This window comes from Trichomycterus rosablanca, chromosome 12 (assembly GCF_030014385.1).
Source record: "Trichomycterus rosablanca isolate fTriRos1 chromosome 12, fTriRos1.hap1, whole genome shotgun sequence".
In the NCBI taxonomy this organism is placed as follows: domain Eukaryota; kingdom Metazoa; phylum Chordata; class Actinopteri; order Siluriformes; family Trichomycteridae; genus Trichomycterus; species Trichomycterus rosablanca.
Window position 1 is genome coordinate 39,339,382 of NC_085999.1, and position 20,446 is coordinate 39,359,827.

General features: G+C 45.4%; 1 protein-coding gene across 1 annotated transcript in view; it reads right to left on the minus strand.

Moving 5' to 3' along the window:
- vwc2l (von Willebrand factor C domain containing 2 like) overlaps positions 1-20,446 on the minus strand; it is a 38,979-nt gene that overhangs the window by 11,391 nt on the left and 7,142 nt on the right. The window contains exon 2 of the mRNA XM_063006561.1: positions 1,852-1,981. Within this exon, the coding sequence (XP_062862631.1) occupies positions 1,852-1,981 (130 nt within the window). The remainder of the gene's footprint in view (positions 1-1,851; positions 1,982-20,446) is intronic.

The following is a 20,446-nucleotide window of genomic DNA, read 5'->3' on the forward strand; positions in this document are numbered from 1 at the left end:
CTGCTAATTTCCGTCTGCACTTGGTGACTGCGGGTTTTGTCAATACACAACACACGACTTCACCAGTAAAAGCATCGTTTATAAATCAAGTACGATAAGGAATGTAAAATAGTAATCCCAACATGATAAACTCTTACGATCTCTTCAGCTCATCCAGAGTTAAGCAGATTTTAAAGCATTGTTGTTGTGTTTTTACAAGCTAACGTCTTGCTAATTTGGATGTACATCAACTAATTATTTTTTATTTGAGCTTAATTAATATGTTGACCTGCTGCAGTCAGAAACAAAATGTACCTGCGCCGTGACAATCCAGTAGTGACCTGAATTGTCTGAGGCTCTTAAAAACGTTTTAATTTTTTACTTGTACATTATATTCTACTTTATTTAATTAGCCGTCCTTCCTTGATTGAATTTAAGCGTAAACAAACAATTAGCTTCTGGGCACTCGACATAATATTATTGCCACAAGTTAGTTAAAAAACTGGGGTGCTCGGGTGGTGCAGCGGTAAAAACACGCCAGCCCAGAAGTACTGACATCTCAAACTCGCCAATCTGAATCTCAGGTCTGCTACCGACCTGCCGGGCGCACATACAGGTCCACAGGGATTCCCCATAACTGCTGCAATTATGACCTCTGCTGGCTGTTTGATAATGGACATCACGTGACTCTCCGTGCGTGATACGGATCTCTGTATGAACCAGCCTGGTGCAGGTGTATTTATTTATGATTGAATGTAAATAATTACCACTTTCACCCATCAAACTACACATAATCACTCGAAATTATGCTGTTTTTAAAAAGCCGGTGAAAACACACGCTGGAACCAGAGCTGGGATCTGGAATACATCGTATCGAATCTCGGCTCTGCCTGCCGGCTGAGGCTGAGCGGCCACATGAACAACGATTGGCCTGTTGTTCAGATATGGGCGGGACTAAGCTGGATGGGGTCTCTCTCATGACTGGTGCAATTATGACCTCTGCTGGCTGATTGATGGCGCCTGCACAGAGATTTAAAAAAAGAGTGCTGTCAGGGGGAGTCTCTCCGTACACAACGCTGAGCTGCACTCGTCAAAGTGTAGGTGATAAGATGCATACGGCTGCTGCCCACGTGTCGGAGGGTTCTGAATATGATGACGATGTTATGAATCCACTGTGTGCCTGGTTGGTGTACAGCGTTTCATCAAAACACGACAAGCGTAACAAAGTCAAAGTATCGATCCAAAAAAGCCTGTCCTTAAATACCTCGAGTATTAAACCTTCAATGAGGTTCAGCTGTGGATCATTAGCTTTGGACCAATCATGACGAAGGGAGTCGGCTTAACACCATCACCAAAACCACCTCCAACATGTGCTACAGGAGACAGGGGCGTGGCACATAAACATGAGCTCCGTGAGCACAGAGAGGCTGGATGTGTGTATGTGGACACCTGACCATACACACTTCCACTTCCTCACCCGATGCACCCTTCGCATGATTTTGGGAAGAGGGGGTGCAGAAGTACCCCAGACAACCTCCACAAACATGAAGATAACAGTCCAAGCTTCTTAAACACATTCCTGGGAATCTATTTGTCGTAGAGTTCCTGTTACGCCACCTTGCTGTCTCGCTTATTCACTTCGGTTGTTTCTGTCAGTATGTGACGTTCGTACTTAGGGTATCAAAGCAACTTTACAGAATCCAGGACCGACAGACCAAAAACCCCATAAAAACCCCTTGTTGAGCAAGCCAAGGGCGACAGTGGCAAGGAAACTTAAAATTACAGGAAGGAACCCTGAGAGGAACCAGACTCAGCATGGACCTCCGTCCTCTCCTCCTCGTGTAAGTAAAAGTAAAAGAAGGTGGTTCTTACCGTTTTTGCAGATGGGGCAGCACTGCTCAGGCTCGTAGACGGGGTTAACACATTCAGGAATGGCACAGTCGGCCACCACGCAGTGCACCTCGCTGTTCGGCTCACAGCGGCACCACTCGCAGGGGGACGGCTGGAGACAAACACACCAAACCAAACCGCATCAGACTCACGATATATGGTATATGATGGTATATGATATATGATATATATCTCAGAAGAGCGGCTGTTGATCTAGCTGACAAGATCACACAGTGGTCGCTCTGTTCTAATACCATTTGTTTTTGAAGTGGGACGTCCGACAAGCTTGAGGTCAGGTGTCCGAATACTTTTGGCCACAGAGAATATGTATTGAACCACTTTTACTTTTTATGTATATATTCCTGCTACATTTATGTGCTTCAGAGTTTCATATTTTGTTACTTAATATGAACAAAATTATATACATTAATAAGCAAAAACAAACAAAAATATTAAAGATGTTATAGATTAAAATGCAGTTTAAATTCTCATGCGCATTGCACTTGGTTTGGGGATCCAGGGTTCAAATCTCAGTTGTGCTATCGACCAGGCAGGTACCTGCATGGACACGATTGGCTAGTCCGGGGTGGAGGGCTGAAACAGCCCAGTCATTGTGAGGTGCACTCGCCAGTGCAGGTCCCAAGCCCGGATAGAAACAGGAGGGTTGTGTCAGGAAGGGCATCCGGGGTAAAAACTGTGCCTGGTATGAGGACCAGATCTGCCGTGGCGATGCCCAAATCTAAATATATATATATATATATACTGTATATATATATATACAGTGTATCACAAAAGTGAGTACACCCCTCACATTTCTGTAAATATTTCATTATATCTTTTCATGGGACAACACTATAGACATGAAACTTGGATATAACTTAGAGTAGTCAGTGTACAACTTGTATAGCAGTGTAGATTTACTGTCTCCTGAAAATAACTCAACACACAGCCATTAATGTCTAAATAGCTGGCAACATAAGTGAGTACACCCCACAGTGAACATGTCCAAATTGTGCCCAAATGTGTCGTTGTCCCTCCCTGGTGTCATGTGTCAAGGTCCCAGGTGTACATGGGGAGCAGGGCTGTTAAATCTGGTGTTTTGGGTACAAATCTCTCATAATGGCCACTGGATATTCAACATGGCACCTCATGGCAAAGAACTCTCTGAGGATGTGAGAAATAGAATTGTTGCTCTCCACAAAGATGGCCTAGGCTATAAGAAGATTGCTAACACCCTGAAACTGAGCTACAGCATGGTGGCCAAGGTCATACAGCGGTTTTCCAGGACAGGTTCCACTCGGAACAGGCTTCGCCAGGGTCGACCAAAGAAGTTGAGTCCACGTGTTCGGCGTCATATCCAGAGGTTGGCTTTAAAAAATAGACACATGAGTGCTGCCAGCATTGCTGCAGAGGTTGAAGACGTGGGAGGTCAGCCTGTCAGTGCTCAGACCATACGCCGCACACTGCATCAACTCGGTCTGCATGGTCGTCATCCCAGAAGGAAGCTGACGCACAAGAAAGCCCGCAAACAGTTTGCTGAAGACAAGCAGTCCAAGAACATGGATTACTGGAATGCCCTGTGGTCTGACGAGACCAAGATAAACTTGTTTGGCTCAGATGGTGTCCAGCATGTGTGGCGGCGCCCTGGTGAGAAGTACCGAGACAACTGTATCTTGCCTACAGTCAAGCATGGTGGTGGTAGCATCATGGTCTTGGGCTGCATGAGTGTTGCTGGCACTGGGGAGCTGCAGTTCATTGAGGGAAACATGAATTCAAACATGTACTGTGACATTCTGAAACAGAGCATGATCCCCTCCCTTCGAAAACTGGGCCTCATGGCAGTTTTCCAACAGGATAACGACTCCAAACACAACCTCCAAGATGACAACTGCCTTGCTGAGGAAGCTGAAGGTAAAGGTGATGGACTAAACCCAATTGAGCACCTGTGGCGCATCCTCAAGTGGAAGGTGGAGGAGTTCAAGGTGTCTAACATCCACCAGCTCCGTGATGTCATCATGGAGGAGTGGAAGAGGATTCCAGTAGCAACCTGTGCAGCTCTGGTGAATTCCATGCCCAGGAGGGTTAAGGCAGTGCTGGATAATAATGGTGGTCACACAAAATATTGACACTTTGGGCACAATTTGGACATGTTCACTGTGGGGTGTACTCACTTATGTTGCCAGCCATTTAGACATTAATGGCTGTGTGTTGAGTTATTTTCAGAAGACAGTAAATCTACACTGCTATACAAGTTGTACACTGACTACTCGAAGTTATATCCAAGTTTCATGTCTATAGTGTTGTCCCATGAAAATATATAATGAAATATTTGCAGAAATGTGAGGGGTGTACTCACTTTTGTGATACACTGTATATATATATGCACCTATATCAATAATGGCTTTTCCACATATGTTACCTGTAAGGTGATATATTATTATAACATATATATATATATATATACACACTAGCTATGAGATTCTGAGCTCCCTGGTTCGAATCTACTGCTACCGGTCGGCTGGGCGCCCTCTAGGGGGCATAACTGGCTAATGTCTGCAGCAGACAAAAATTGCCTTCCAGTCTGCTGGGTGGGAAAGACCGGGCTAAATAGGTGGAATTATTTCATATATTTGAGTAATGTATACAAAGAAAACAGCATTATTTAACATATATGTTACATATATGTCAAAAATGTATTTCACATACATGAGCATACATCTTTCTACGGGCCACACATATACAGTGGGGCCAAAAAGTATTTAGTCAGCCACTGATTGTGCAGGTTCTCCTACTTAGAAAGATGAGAGAGGTCTGTAATTTTCATCATAGCTACACTTCAACTATGAGAGACAAAATGAGAAAAAAAAATCCAGGAAATCACATTGTAGGATTTTTAAAGAATTTATTTGTAAATTATGGTGGAAAATAAGTATTCTTATAATATAAAATAAGTATTTTTTCTCATTTTGTCTCTCATAGTTGAAGTGTAGCTATGATGAAAATTACAGACCTCTCTCATCTTTCTAAGTAGGAGAACCTGCACAATCAGTGGCTGACTTTTTGACCCCACTTTACACCGACCAGGCACAACATTAGGACCACTGACAGGTGAAGTGAATGACACTGATTATCTCTTCATCACGGCACCTGTTGGGGAGGGGGGGGAGTGTATTAGGCAGCGAGTGAACATTTTATCCTCAAAGTTGATGTTAGAAGCAGGAAAAATGGGTGAGCGTGAGGATCTGAGGGCCAAATTGTGACGGCTAGACGACTGGGTCAGAGCATCTCCAAAACTGCAGCTTTTGTGAGGTGTGTCCCGGTCTGCAGTGGTCAGTATTTATCAAAAGTAGTCCAAACCGGCGACAGGGTCATGCACGGTCAAGGCTCATTGGTGCACGCGTGGTCCGATCCAACAGACGAGCTCCTGTAGCTCAAACTGCTGAAGAAGTTCATGCTGGTTCTGATAGAAAGGCTGTAAAACGGGGACCAACACAATATTAGGAAGGTGGTCATAATGTTATGCCTGATCGGTGTATGTCAATATATGAAACTGTTCCAGTTTCTAATAGGTTTCATATAGTTTGCACAAATATGGGTGTATATTTTATATATGTACATTTGTGTATGGGTGTAAATGAAATACTTTCTTGATTATATTTATAAGTATGACGTCTCTAAACCCAAAGCAGATTTAATCACTACAGAACAGAAGTGTCTGAATACGTGAATATTTTTTATATAAGGACACCGATCGTCGTTTCCTGGTGGATTTTAAGCTCGGCTATAAAGACGACTGAACAGTAACGACTCTTACACACTCACCGTTCTCTGGCCAGGTTCTTTTATCCAAAGTAAATTACAACTAAAGCGGAACACGACCGGGTCACAGAGGCGAGCGGCCGGGGTTTACGAGGGTCTCTGGATGTTTAATGGTTATAGGAGGAACCGTTTCTGCTTAAAGAGCCTTTAGAAAGATAAAACGCTTGTTTTTCCTACTTCTAAGGGGCCTTAAAAAGGCTTCTTAATTTTATTTATTTTATTATATCGGATTTTATTTTTGGCAGAATGTTGAATATTATTTCTTTTATTTACATTTTGGGCCCATTTTATATTTTCATGTTTATTTTTACGACTGTGAGGCGAGTTAAAACTGTTCTAGTGTCGCCTTGGGTTGTCTTTATGGCTTCAGGTTCATTCACTGTCTCTTTTACCATCGCTTTATCCTGGTCAGGGTTGCGGTGGGTGCAATTCACTGGGCGAACAGTAGAAAACACCCCGCCACTCCATCACAGGGCACACACACACACACACACACACACACACTTGAGGTTATTTCTAGTATTTCCGGTTAACCTGACTGCATGGGTCAGTAATCAGAACGTTGTTGGGTTAAGCCCCACCACTATCAGGTTGCCACTGCTGGGCCCTTGAGCAAGGCCCTTAACCCTCTCTTGCTTAGATAGTAAACTGTCACAATGGTAAGTCGCTTTGGATAAAAGGGCAGTTGTAGCCTAGCGGTTAAGGTACTGGACTAATAAGCAGAAGGTCGCTGGTTCAAACCCCACCATTGTCAGGTTGGCACTGTTGGGCCCTTGAGCAAGGCCCTTAACCCTCAATTGCTTTGACTGTATACTGTAAGTCGCTTTGGATAAAAGCATCTGCTAAATGCCGAATATGTGAAATGTAAACGTCTTCGGACTGTAGGAGGAAACTGGAGCACCCGGAGGAAACCCACACAGTCACAGGGAGAACATGCAAACTCCACACAGAAAGGTCCGGACCGCCCCGCCTGGGAATTGAACCCAAGAGCTTCTTGCCGGCCTGTGAAAACAGCGCTGTGAAAAATAATTGGTGTTTTTTTTATTCGCTTTCAATTCAAATCATTAAACAAAACATTAGATTGAACAAAATCTAAAAATTTTTTTAATCTTCTCTCCTTTAAGTGCGTCATTTATATTCTATGATCTGTGAGATCAGTCTGATCTAATCTTTAAAAACAACACACTGATTGTGTTTGGCCGAGATTCTATCAGCCCCGAACACCCGCCCGGATTGGGAGAATATTTCGTTATTGCTCTAATAACGTCGTCTTTCACCTCAGGATAATGGATGTAAACAATCCTCGGCTGTGCGAGCCGCGACGGCGTGAATGTAAAAGCGATTGTTTAGACTGCGTGTTGTTTATCATTGTGCTGCGGTGTAAGAAAACGCATCTCCTGATGTGATTAGTGATGCATCGGTGCTGCTCGCTCGTGTAAATATGAGCTCCCGACGAGGGGTCGCCATGTCCCTTTATACAACAGAATCAACTTCCTGCTTGAGTTATGTCAAACCTGCTTGACTGAGGACTGTGTGCACCTATTTCCAAGTAGCTTTTAATTCACGGTATGATTAGAAAAAGTTGGGACAGTATGGAAATCGCAAATAAATAAAATGCATTATTTATTCATTTGACTTTTATTTCATTGCAGACAGGATGAATCCAAGATGTTTTATGTTCTGTCTGGTCAGCTTTATTTAATTGATAATAAACATCCATTCCTGCATTTCAGGCCTGCAACACGTTCCAAAAAGAGTTGGGACGCTTAAAAAGTCATTTAGGCACCGAGAACACAAAGTGTTGATGTGTTTCCGTTATTTTGTCCCGTTTCTCCTGCAAACACGTCTTACTGGGGTTCAAAATCCTCCACACGTTCTCTATTGGGGACTGGTCAGGACTGCAGGCAGCCTGGTCCAGCACTTGTACCCTGTTCTACCACAGCCACGCCTTTGTACATGTGGAAAAGATGCCATCCTGAAGGAAGCATGTGTTGTTCTAAAATCTCATCAATGCTGCATCAAAGATAAGTAAATGACCTTTACCAAGGGCACCGACACACCCCATACCATAACAGACCCTGGTACTGACACCCCATACCATAACAGACCCTGGTACTGACACCTCATACCATAACAGACCCTGGTACTGACACCCCATACCATGACAGACCCTGGTACTGACACCCCATACCATGACAGACCCTGGTACTGACACCCCATACCATGACAGACCCTGGTACTGACACCCCATACCATGACAGACCCTGGTACTGACACCCCATACCATGACAGACCCTGGTACTGACACCCCATACCATGACAGACCCTGGTACTGACACCCCATACCATAACAGACCCTGGTACTGACACCTCATACCATGACAGACCCTGGTACTGACACCCCATACCATGACAGACCCTGGTACTGACACCCCATACCATGACAGACCCTGGTACTGACACCTCATACCATAACAGACCCTGGTACTGACACACCCCCATACCATGACACACCCTGGTACTGACACCCCATACCATGACAGACCCTGGTACTGACACGCCCCATACCATGACACACCCTGGTACTGACACCCCATACCATGACAGACCCTGGTACTGACACCCCATACCATAACAGACCCTGGTACTGACACACCCCCATACCATGACAGACCCTGGTACTGACACGCCCCATACCATGACACACCCTGTTACTGACACACCCCCATACCATGACACACCCTAGTACTGACACACCCCCATACCATGACAGACCCTGGTACTGACACGCCCCATACCATGACACACCCTGTTACTGACACACCCCCATACCATGACACACCCTGGTACTGACACCCCCCCATACCATAACAGACCCTGGTACTGACACACCCCCATACCATGACACACCCTGGTACTGACACCCCATACCATGACAGACCCTGGTACTGACACCCCATACCATGACAGACCCTGGTACTGACACCCCATACCATAACAGACCCTGGTACTGACACACCCCCATACCATGACACACCCTGGTACTGACACACTCCCATACCATGACAGACCCTGGTACTGACACGCCCCATACCATGACACACCCTGTTACTGACACACCCCCATACCATGACACACCCTGGTACTGACACACCCCCATACCATGACACACCCTGGTACTGACACACCCCCATACCATGACACACCCTGGTACTGACACACCCATACCATGACACACCCTGTTACTGACACACCCATACCATGACACACCCTGTTACTGACACACCCATACCATGACAGACCCTGGTACTGACACACCCATACCATGACACACCCTGTTACTGACACACCCCCATACCATGACACACCCTGGTACTGACACACCCCCATACCATGACACACCCTGGTACTGACACACCCCCATACCATGACACACCCTGGTACTGACACACCCATACCATGACACACCCTGTTACTGACACACCCATACCATGACACACCCTGTTACTGACACACCCATACCATGACAGACCCTGGTACTGACACACCCATACCATGACAGACCCTGGTACTGACACACCCATACCATGACACACCCTGTTACTGACACACCCATACCATGACACACCCTGTTACTGACACACCCATACCATGACACACCCTGTTACTGACACACCCATACCATGACAGACCCTGTTACTGACACCACATACCATGACACACCCTGGTACTGACACACCCATACCATGACAGACCCTGGTACTGACACCTCATACCATAACAGACCCTGGTACTGACACCTCATACCATAACAGACCCTGGTACTGACACCTCATACCATAACAGACCCTGGTACTGACACCTCATACCATAACAGACCCTGGTACTGACACACCCATACCATGAAAGACCCTGGTACTGACACCTCATACCATAACAGACCCTGGTACTGACACCACATACCATGAAAGACCCTGGTACTGACACCTCATACCATGACACACCCTGGTACTGACACCACATACCATGAAAGACCCTGGTACTGACACCTCATACCATGACACACCCTGGTACTGACACCTCATACCATGACAGACCCTGGTACTGACACCACATACCATGAAAGACCCTGGTACTGACATCTCATACCATGACACACCCTGGTACTGACACCTCATACCATGACAGACCCTGGTACTGACACCCCATACCATGAAAGACCCTGGTACTGACACCTCATACCATGACACACCCTGGTACTGACACCTCATACCATGACAGACCCTGGTACTGACACCCCATACCATGAAAGACCCTGGTACTGACACCTCATACCATGACACACCCTGGTACTGACACCTTATACCATGACACACCCTGGTACTGACACCCCATACCATGATACACCCTGGTACTGACACACCCATACCATGATACACCCTGGTACTGACACACCCCCATACCATGAAAGACCCTGGTACTGACACCACATACCATGAAAGACCCTGGTACTGACACCTCATACCATGACACACCCTGGTACTGACACCCCATACCATGAAAGACCCTGGTACTGACACCTCATACCATGACACACCCTGGTACTGACACCCCGTTATAAAAACGTTCATCTTTAACTTCACACTGTAAATATTTGCAGGGTCTGATGCCCTTTCCAGCTTTGAATATTCGTCAAAACGTGACACCGTGCCAATTATTGTAATTAGGTTGTGGCTCGGTGCTCGTGCTGACCGGCGCTGGCAGCTCGTTGGCAGCAGGAACAGCGTTTAAAAGAATCTGAAGGTCATCGTGCCGTACCGGGGAATTATGGGCGCTTGGCCTCTGAGCCAACCCGTAGTCGGGCCCTTCAATCTGAAAACGTTGTGTAATTGGCACTGTGAGGAGGAACTTAGGCGCTAATAATCGCCTGCTTGGCATTGATAAGGGCAGCGAGTCTGGCGAGAGCGCGCCGTGTGAACTCGCCCAGCGTGGAACCGCCTTAATCATGAGCAGCTCAGTGCTGAGATAAAGAGTCGAGAGGAGATCAAAATGTCCGTTTTATTTCCATATAATGAGACGCTATATAGCCAAAAGTATTCGGACGCCTGGACGACCGTAAGCTTGTCAGACGCCCCAGTTCAAAAACATACTATATTAAAACAGAGTGACCTCTGTGTGACCTTTACAGCTAGAACAGCCGCCGCTCTTCTGAGAAGCTTCTCACAAGACTTTACTACTGAAGTGTGTCTGTGTGTGGGAATTTGTGCCCATTCAGTAGCACAACAAAGCATTTGTACGGCTGGGAACTGTCTGATCAGTTGATGTTCCGACTTGCTGGACGGTCCGAATGGGCACAAATTCCCACACACAAGCATACTTCAAAGTCTGAAAAGTCAAAAGTAGCCAAAAGTATATCCAAAAATTAGACAGGGCGTCCGGATACTTTTGTCCGTGTACTGTATATTTAACAGGTTAAACCCTCACGATCACCCGTCCTTAACTAGCAGAATAAAGACTTAAACACTCCACCCTGTAAAAGGTCACCGGTGTAAATTCCGAGGCTCCGAAAGATATACAGTGACCGAGTGACGTCAATCAAGTATTGCCTCGAGGACGGTAGTCTGGTCTCATCACGGCCTCAATCCTTCTTTTAAGCGATGATCTCCGGCCATCCTGCAGCTTCTTATGCAAATCACACATCAGATTTATATTTAAATAAACTCTTTATTCGATTTCTGAGTCAGATTAGTGGACAGGAACACGAGCCGATTTAAAATCTTCCTCTCATACTGTCATACACCTTATTGCGGCTTCGAAGTCAAGGACGACTTTTCCTTATTTAATTTTATTAGGAAAATAAAATAATTGTGCTTGATGTGAATGAACGGTGGGGAGAACTTGGGACAGCGGTGGCTAGTCGGTAGAGCCGTGGGTTACCAGGTTGTGGAAGGTTGTGAGTTTTATTTTATTAGGAAAATGCCGCCACTGTTGGAGCCTTGAGCAATATCGTTATCCCTCTCGCCTCTGGGGGCGCCGTACTGCACCTGATTCTGCGCTCTGACCCAGAGATGGCAACCTGAATCCGAGTCGCGCGTAAGTCGCACACACAGCGACTTCAGACTCGACTTGTGACTCGCAAAAAATGACTCGTGGACAACAAAAGTCAGCATCATATATACAGTGTATCACAAAAGTGAGTACACCCCTCACATTTCTGCAAATATTTCATTATATCTTTTCATGGGACAACACTATAGACATGAAACTTGGATATAACTTAGAGTAGTCAGTGTACAGCTTGTATAGCAGTGTAGATTTACTGTCTTCTGAAAATAACTCAACACACAGCCATTAATGTCTAAATAGCTGGCAACATAAGTGAGTACACCCCACAGTGAACATGTCCAAATTGTGCCCAAATGTGTCGTCGTCCCTCCCTGGTGTCATGTGTCAAGGTCCCAGGTGTAAATGGGGAGCAGGGCTGTTAAATTTGGTGTTTTGGGTACAATTCTCTCATACTGGCCACTGGATATTCAACATGGCACCTCATGGCAAATAACTCTCTGAGGATGTGAGAAATAGAATTGTTGCTCTCCACAAAGATGGCCTGGGCTATAAGAAGATTGCTAACACCCTAAAACTGAGCTACAGCATGGTGGCCAAGGTCATACAGCGGTTTTCCAGGACAGGTTCCACTCGAAACAGGCTTCGCCAGGGTCGACCAAAGAAGTCGAGTCCACGTGTTCGGCGTCATATCCAGAGGTTGGCTTTAAAAAATAGACACATGAGTGCTGCCAGCATTGCTGCAGAGGTTGAAGATGTGGGAGGTCAGCCTGTCAGTGCTCAGACCATACGCCGCACACTGCATCAACTCGGTCTGCATGGTCGTCATCCCAGAAGGAAGCTGACGCACAAGAAAGCCCACAAACAGTTTGCTGAAGACAAGCAGTCCAAGAACATGGATTACTGGAATGCCCTGTGGTCTGACGAGACCAAGATAAACTTGTTTGGCTCAGATAGTGTCCAGCATGTGTGGCGGCGCCCTGGTGAGAAGTACCAAGACAACTGTATCTTGCCTACAGTCAAGCATGGTGGTGGTAGCATCATGGTCTTGGGCTGCATGAGTGTTGCTGGCACTGGGGAGCTGCAGTTCATTGAGGGAAACATGAATTCCAACATGTACTGTGACATTCTGAAACAGAGCATGATCCCCTCCCTTCGAAAACTGGGCCTCATGGCAGTTTTCCAACAGGATAACGACCCCAAACACAACCTCCAAGATGACACCTGCCTTGCTGAGGAAGCTGAAGGTAAAGGTGATGGACTAAACCCAATTGAGCACCTGTGGCGCATCCTCAAGTGGAAGGTGGAGGAGTTCAAGGTGTCTAACATCCACCAGCTCCGTGATGTCATCATGGAGGAGTGGAAGAGGATTCCAGTAGCAACCTGTGCAGCTCTGGTGAATTCCATGCCCAGGAGGGTTAAGGCAGTGCTGGATAATAATGGTGGTCACACAAAATATTGACACTTTGGGCACAATTTGGACATGTTCACTGTGGGGTGTACTCACTTATGTTGCCAGCTATTTAGACATTAATGGCTGTGTGTTGAGTTATTTTCAGAAGACAGTAAATCTACACTGCTATACAAGTTGTACACTGACTACTCTAAGTTATATCCAAGTTTCATGTCTATAGTGTTTTCCCATGAAAAGATATAATAAAATATTTGCAGAAATGTGAGGGGTGTACTCACTTTTGTGATACACTGTATATATATGATACTACTAGTGACTTGACTCGGACTCTAGCCTAAAGACTCGTGAATTGACTCGGACTCTAGCCTAAAGACTCGTGACTTGACTCGGACTCTAGCCTAAAGACTCGCGACTTAAGTCGGACTCTAGCCTAAAGACTCGCGACTTAACTCAGACTCTAGCCTAAAGACTCGTGACTTAACTCGGACTCTAGCCTAAAGACTCGTGACTCGACTCGGACTCTAGCCTAAAGACTCGTAACTTGACTCGGACTCTAGTCTGAAGACTCGTGACTCAACTCGGACTCTAGCCTAAAGACTCGTGACTCAACTCGGACTCTAGCCTAAAGACTCGTGACTCGACTCGGACTCTAGCCTAAAGACTCGTAACTTGACTCGGACTCTAGTCTGAAGACTCGTGACTCAACTCGGACTCTAGCCTAAAGACTCGTGACTCAACTCGGACTCTAGCCTAAAGACTCGTGACTCGACTCGGACTCCAGCCTAAAGACCCGTGACTTGACTCGGACTCTAGCCTAAAGACTCATGACTCGACTCGGACTCCAGCCTAAAGACCCGTGACTCGACTCGGACTCTAGCCTAAAGACTCGTGACTCGACTCGGACTCTAGCCTAAAGACTCGCGACTCGACTCGGACTCAAGCCTAAAGACTTGATATTATTAATATTATTAATATTTATTTATGGCAAATAAAGGCCCCCACCCTAGATTACTGTTTATAACAGGGTTTTTCAAGCGATCCACATTTTGCGACCCAGGCAACAGAAACGGCGCATCTGGTCCCACTGTCGTTTACATGATGTAACGTAAAGCCTCCACAAGGGGGCGCTCATGTACAAGTTCATTTATTTTATGTGCCTGTTAAAATTTGTTTATTTAATCATTATTATTTTTCTCTGCAACACATTTTTTGACCCAGGGTTTGAAAAAACCTGGTTTATATTTATAGCAGAGGTTTATTTTAACTCCTGCTCCACTCATCAGGGGGCGAGGGTGACTAAAACCAGTAAGACACATGACAACACTAGTTTTGACACAAATACCGTCATAATATCATAACACATATAGTACCAATTCTTATGTAAAATAATTTCTAATAACATTAACACAAGATACAAGACATGTAAACTATTATTTACATCTTTATACACTATAATTACACTGAGAGCGGCGACGGGCATCCCGGGGAGCACCAGGATAGCCACGCCCAGTCTTACTAGCCCAGCGAGCTGGCACTGCTCACCACATTACCTACAGAACACGGACAATATTCGGCTCTTCCAAGAGATTAAAATCTGTAGGGATTCATCAAAACTGCTGTAATTATGACCTCTGCTGGCTGGTCGATGGTGCTGCACAGAGACGGGGGATAATGGAGATCAGTGCGTGACTCTCCGTGCACGATACAGATCTCTGAATGAAAAGAAGAAGTCGGTTTTGCACACATGATGGAGAAGGAGTGTGTTAGTAACGACTTTCCTCAGTCAGGAGTGAAGGTAAAACACCATAAAGTAATTGGATATGACTAAATTGGGGGGATATACTTTGCTGTGTATGTATCTCTTTCAGCCCACTAGAACTAAACCGACATGAACTGAATGTGATTTTCTGGATTCACCGTAGTAATAAAATCTTCTTTTGTAGGTGATTGACAGTTTGCTTTAATGTGACAAACACGTTTACGTATACATGACACTGGTGCATTTTTAGATTTGTCCCGGTCGTCATGCTTTAGCACGCAGTGAATCCAGAAATCTTATTATCACATGAATGGTGCGCTGTGTGAGTGTCGCTGATCTGCTGCCAGATCTTCAGTCTGACATTCTCACAATAATACTGATGTTAAACCAACAAATATTAAGATTTAATTACGCCGTGTATCTTTAATGAGTCCCAGGGATTAAAGTGTCGTTCATTATATTAAAAAAATTATAATAAATGAAATAAAATATCAGAGCTAAAACAACAAAGCAAACAGACACTATTATCTGTTCACCATATTCCAAAGACAGTGCGTAAAAAGATTAAGGGTTAAGACTTGAGAGTAAAAATGGTATCACCAAAAAGTGCAGTACCACTTTCACAAGGAAACCAAGGTAGTGAAGAGAGTAATCACAATGTTGCTGGTCCAAGCTACCGCTCTGTACCACGCAACCTCCGGGCCACTAGTCTGGTTCGTCTTGATCCTCCACCCAGAACTCAAGGAAGACGGGCATCAAGGCTCTTCTCTAATCCAGCACCCAACTTTCCCTGTCTGTTAAGACCTTCAACACCTCTTTATTAAGAAATTAACCTGAGAACTAACATGCGCTTACCTTTTATAGCATCTTAAATATTTCTTTATTTATTAAAAAACACCTTTGTTCTAACAGGTTCAGCAGATTTGTGTTCTTGGACTGTTGTTTACTTAAACTAGACTCAACTTCTGTAAGTCACTCTGGATAAGAGCATCTGCTAAATGCCGAAATGTAAATGGACCCCTGTGGATTCAGTGGTCACTTATAATCCTTGATCTGAGAATTTTGTTTTGTTCTTAGCTTTTGATCTTGTCCGACTTTGAAGGTAGACTTCAGTTCCCAGCTCCGGTTTTGTTGTTGTGCCTCTCGTTAAGATGAATTTCCTTCTCATCACCGCCTTTAGATGTAGGTACGTCTTTAATGGATCGGTCCCTTGTACAAGGACTGGATCCCAGAAAGGGAAACCAGCATGCAGTACCACTTTCACAAGGAAACCAAGGTAGTGAAGAGAGTAATCACAATGTTGCTGGTCCAAGCTACCGCTCTGTACCATGCAACCTCCAAACCAATAGTCTGGTTCATCTTGATCCGCCACCCAGAACTCAAGGAAGACGAGCATCAAGGCTCTTCTCTAATCCAGCACCCAACTTCCCTTGTCTGTTCGTGTTCTCTCAATATATTCAAAAGATGATTAAAGACCTTCAACACCTCTTTATTAAGAAATGAGAACAAACATGCGCTTACTAACCTTTTATAGCATCTTATTTATTTCTTTATTTATAAAAAACACCTTTGTTCTAATAGGTTCAGCAGATTTGTATCCCTGGACTGTTGTTTACTATCACTGTTGCTGGTCCAAGCTACTGTAGAGAACTAATAAAATCCTGCTTTGTACCACGCAACCTCCGGGCCACTAGTCTGGTTCGTCTTGATCCTCCACCCAGAACTCAAGGAAGACGAGCATCAAGGCTCTTCTCTAATCCAGCACCCAACTTCCCCTGTCTGTTCACCTCTCAATGTCTTCAAAAGACGATTAAAGGACTAACATGCCCTTACTAACCTTTTATAGCATCTAATTTATTTCTTTATTCATTAAAAAAAACACCTTTGTTCCAACAGGTTCAGCAGATTTGTGTTCTTGGACTGTTGTTTACTTAAACGTAAGTAAGGTAACGTTTACTGTGGAAGCTCTTCTGTAAGTCACTCTGGATAAGAGCGTCTGTTAGATGCCGAAATGTAAATGGACCCCTGTGGCTTCAATCTGTACGAAGTGGTCACTTATAATCCTTGATCTGAGTATTTTGTTCAGTTTCTAGCTTTTGATCTTGTCCGACTTTAAAGGAAGACTCCGGTTTTGTTGTTGTGCCTCTTGTTAAGTTCTCATCAGTGTATAAAATTACAGCTCTGTTTATTTCTCCAGTCAGTGAACTGGAACGTCATTCGGAGTATTTAATTCCAGGTGCTTTTTATAGGAGCAGCTCATGTAGCTCATGTCTAAGCGCTAATTAGCGAGCGCTCTCTCGAGCACCGCGGAGAAAGACGAAGCCCGGCGGGCGGATGTGGGTGCGTCGCGTATGGTACGTACATCCGTGCGTGCGGTTACTGCGCAAACCGCGCTGACATTTTGACTCGGCGCTGAGTCGTCTATCATTTCACTCAGGTGGAAATCATCTGCCTCCTCGTTACGCCGTGTTCCCGCCGCCGCCGAGCGTTAGATTAGCCTGCGTGCTGAAATTGCGGTCTCCTGACAGCGATCGAAGCCGCATTGTTCTGGTGTTCACGTGAATGCCTCCAGATTGAAAAATCATTCGGGTGAAACAGAGCCGTCTGCACCGAGAGGCCGAACTCCGAAGCCGCGCGGCTCTTTAGCTGGAAAATCAGCCGATACCCCCGACGAGACAATTCAACACCCGGAGAACGGGGAGGGTTAGCCGAATTATTTTTAAAACACGGATAAAGATCCAGCAGGAGCCTAAACGCTCCCAGAGTCCCCGAAGTCGTGCTTCTGTACTGAAAACTGTCAGGAATTATGGTGGATTTTAGGAGATTTAGAGTCAAACATGCATGTCTGCTCTCAACCAGGTCGTAAAAACTGTTCTGAACATGTAGGAAAGTGTTCACGCCATCACGAGGGGCAAGAGAAGTCCTCTGGATCTGAGCTTTTAACTTCTGAACTTCCAAAGATGACTGGGCAATAAATAACAAAAATTTAATAAGTGCAAATTAATAAATCGTGTAGTGCCGCTCGGTGGCGGTGAACCGAGTGTCGTTATTGTTTATTCAGTCTTGGTTACGTGCTGCACCAATTGTAAAATGACAAACGTAAAATGACAGAGCGCGGTCAGCGGATGCTGAGGAACATAGTGCACAGAGGTCACCAACTTTCTGCAGAGTCGATCACTACAGAACTCCAAACTTCATGTGGCCTTCAGATGAGCTCAGGAACAGTGTGTAGAGCTCCATGGCCGAGCAGCTGCATCCAAGCCTCACATCACCGGATGCAGTGGTGTAAAGCACGCCGCCACTGGACTCTAGAGCGGTGGAGACGTGTTCTCTGGAGTGACGGATTACGCTTCTCCGTCTGGAGATCCGATGGACGAGTCTGGGTTTGGCGGTTGCCAGAAGAACGGTACCTGTCTGACTGTATTGTGCCGAGTGTAAAGTGTGGTGGAGGGGGGATTATGGTGTGGGGGTGTTTTCAGGAGTCGGGCTCGGCCCCTTAGTTCCAGTGAAAGGAACTCTTAATGCTTCAGCACACCAAGAGATTCTGGACAATTTCATGCTCCCAACTTTGTGGGAACAGTTTGGGGATGGCCCCTTCCTGTTCCAACATGACTGCACACCAGTTCACAAAGCACAAGCTTCATAAAGACGTGGACGAGCCAGTTTGGTGTGGAAGAACTTGACTGTCCCGACCTCAACCTGATAGATAGAACACCTTTGGGATGAATTAGAGCGGAGACTGTGAGCCAGGCCTTCTCATCCAACATCAGTGTCTGACCTCACAAATGCGCTTCTGGAAGAATGGTCAGAAATCCCCATAAACACACTCCTAAACCTTGTGGAAAGCCTTCCCAGAAGAGTTGAAGCTGTTATAGCTGCAAAGGGTGGCGACATCATATTAAACCCTGTAATTTATTTCCTTTAATAAATAAAACGATCATTTTGAAACTGTGTTTGTGTTTCCTCGTCTTGTCTTATATTAGTTAAAAATAAAATACAATAATAGAATCAGGAGAAAGGTCAATACTTTTCCCCGGGTCTGTACAGAAATACTCTCGTCTTGCTTAATTAAAACCTCCCGTAACACATCTGAGGAGAAGAATAAAAGATGGGAGCGTTATCTGGAGTGGGACTGTAGTGCACTTTAATCAGCACCGCCGATCCCACAAGCACCCATAAATCCTTACAGAGCTCAGCCCTCGCTCTTCTGTCTAATATCCCAACCCTCTCCACGGCTCCGGACTCTTTATTGCTCGGGGCCGGGGTGTTAAGCGACTCCCCGGGGGGTGAGACGCCCGCAGCAGATTAGCGGCTCCCGGCTCGGCACTTTGATAACAATGCGGCAGAATGAAACTGAATCCAGGCCACCGGAGTCGTGATCTCACCAACCCCGGACCTACGACAAATCCCACAATCAATACCCCGAAATTACTTTCAGATATCGCCGAGATTTTTTATATGAAGGAACCCGGCGGTGCGGGAGAGAGAAAATCGCCTCGAAAAACCAGAGAACGTTCGACAAAATCTGTAGGGTCGAAATCATTACACGTGTGTAATTTACTCTATGGTCTGAAGTCGCTTTTGAAGAAGAATATCCATCAGTGGTCCATATACCAGACCTGGTACAGTTTTTACTGACGCAACCCTCCTATTTCTACCTGAGCTTGTGACCTGCACTGAGAGAGAGCGCACTGTTACGTATGCCTCCCAATGTCTAGGCTGCACCATCGGAATGCCCCAAAAATATCCATTAAATACACTTAGATAAAAAGTATTGGTAGTTATCGAGGATGCTCCACTTACCATATAGAAGCACTTTGTAGTTCTACAATTACTGACTGTAGTACATCTGTTTCTCTGCATGCTTTGTTACCCCCTTTCATGCTGTTCTTCAATGGTCAGGACCCCCACAGAGCAGGTATTATTTAGGTGGTGGATGATTCTCAGCACTGCAGTGACACTGACATGGTGGTGGTGTGTTAGTGTGTTGTGCTGGTATGAGTGAATCACCTCACTGTCACTGCTGGACTGAGAATAGTCCACCAACCAAATATATCCAGCCGACAGCGCCTTGTGGGCAGCGTCCTGTGACCACTGATGAAGGTCTAGAAGATGACCGACTCAAACAGCAGCAATAGATGAGCGATCGTCTCTGACTTTACATCTACAAGGTGGACCGACTAGGTAGGAGTGTCTAATGGAGTGGACAGTGAGTGCACACGGCGTTTAAAAACTCCAGCAGCGCTGCTGTGTCTGATCCACTCATACCAGCACAACACACACTAACACACCACCACCATGTCAGTGTCACTGCAGTGCTGAGAATGATCCACCACCTAAATAATACCTGCTCTGTGGGGGTCCTGACCATTGAAGTATGCAGTACATAAAGTATGCAGAGAAACAGATGGACTACAGTCAGTAATTGTAGAACTACAAAGTGCTTCTATATGGTAAGTGGAGCTGATGGTTTTAATGTTATGGCTGATCGGTGTATGTATATATCAGCGTTCCTATTAATT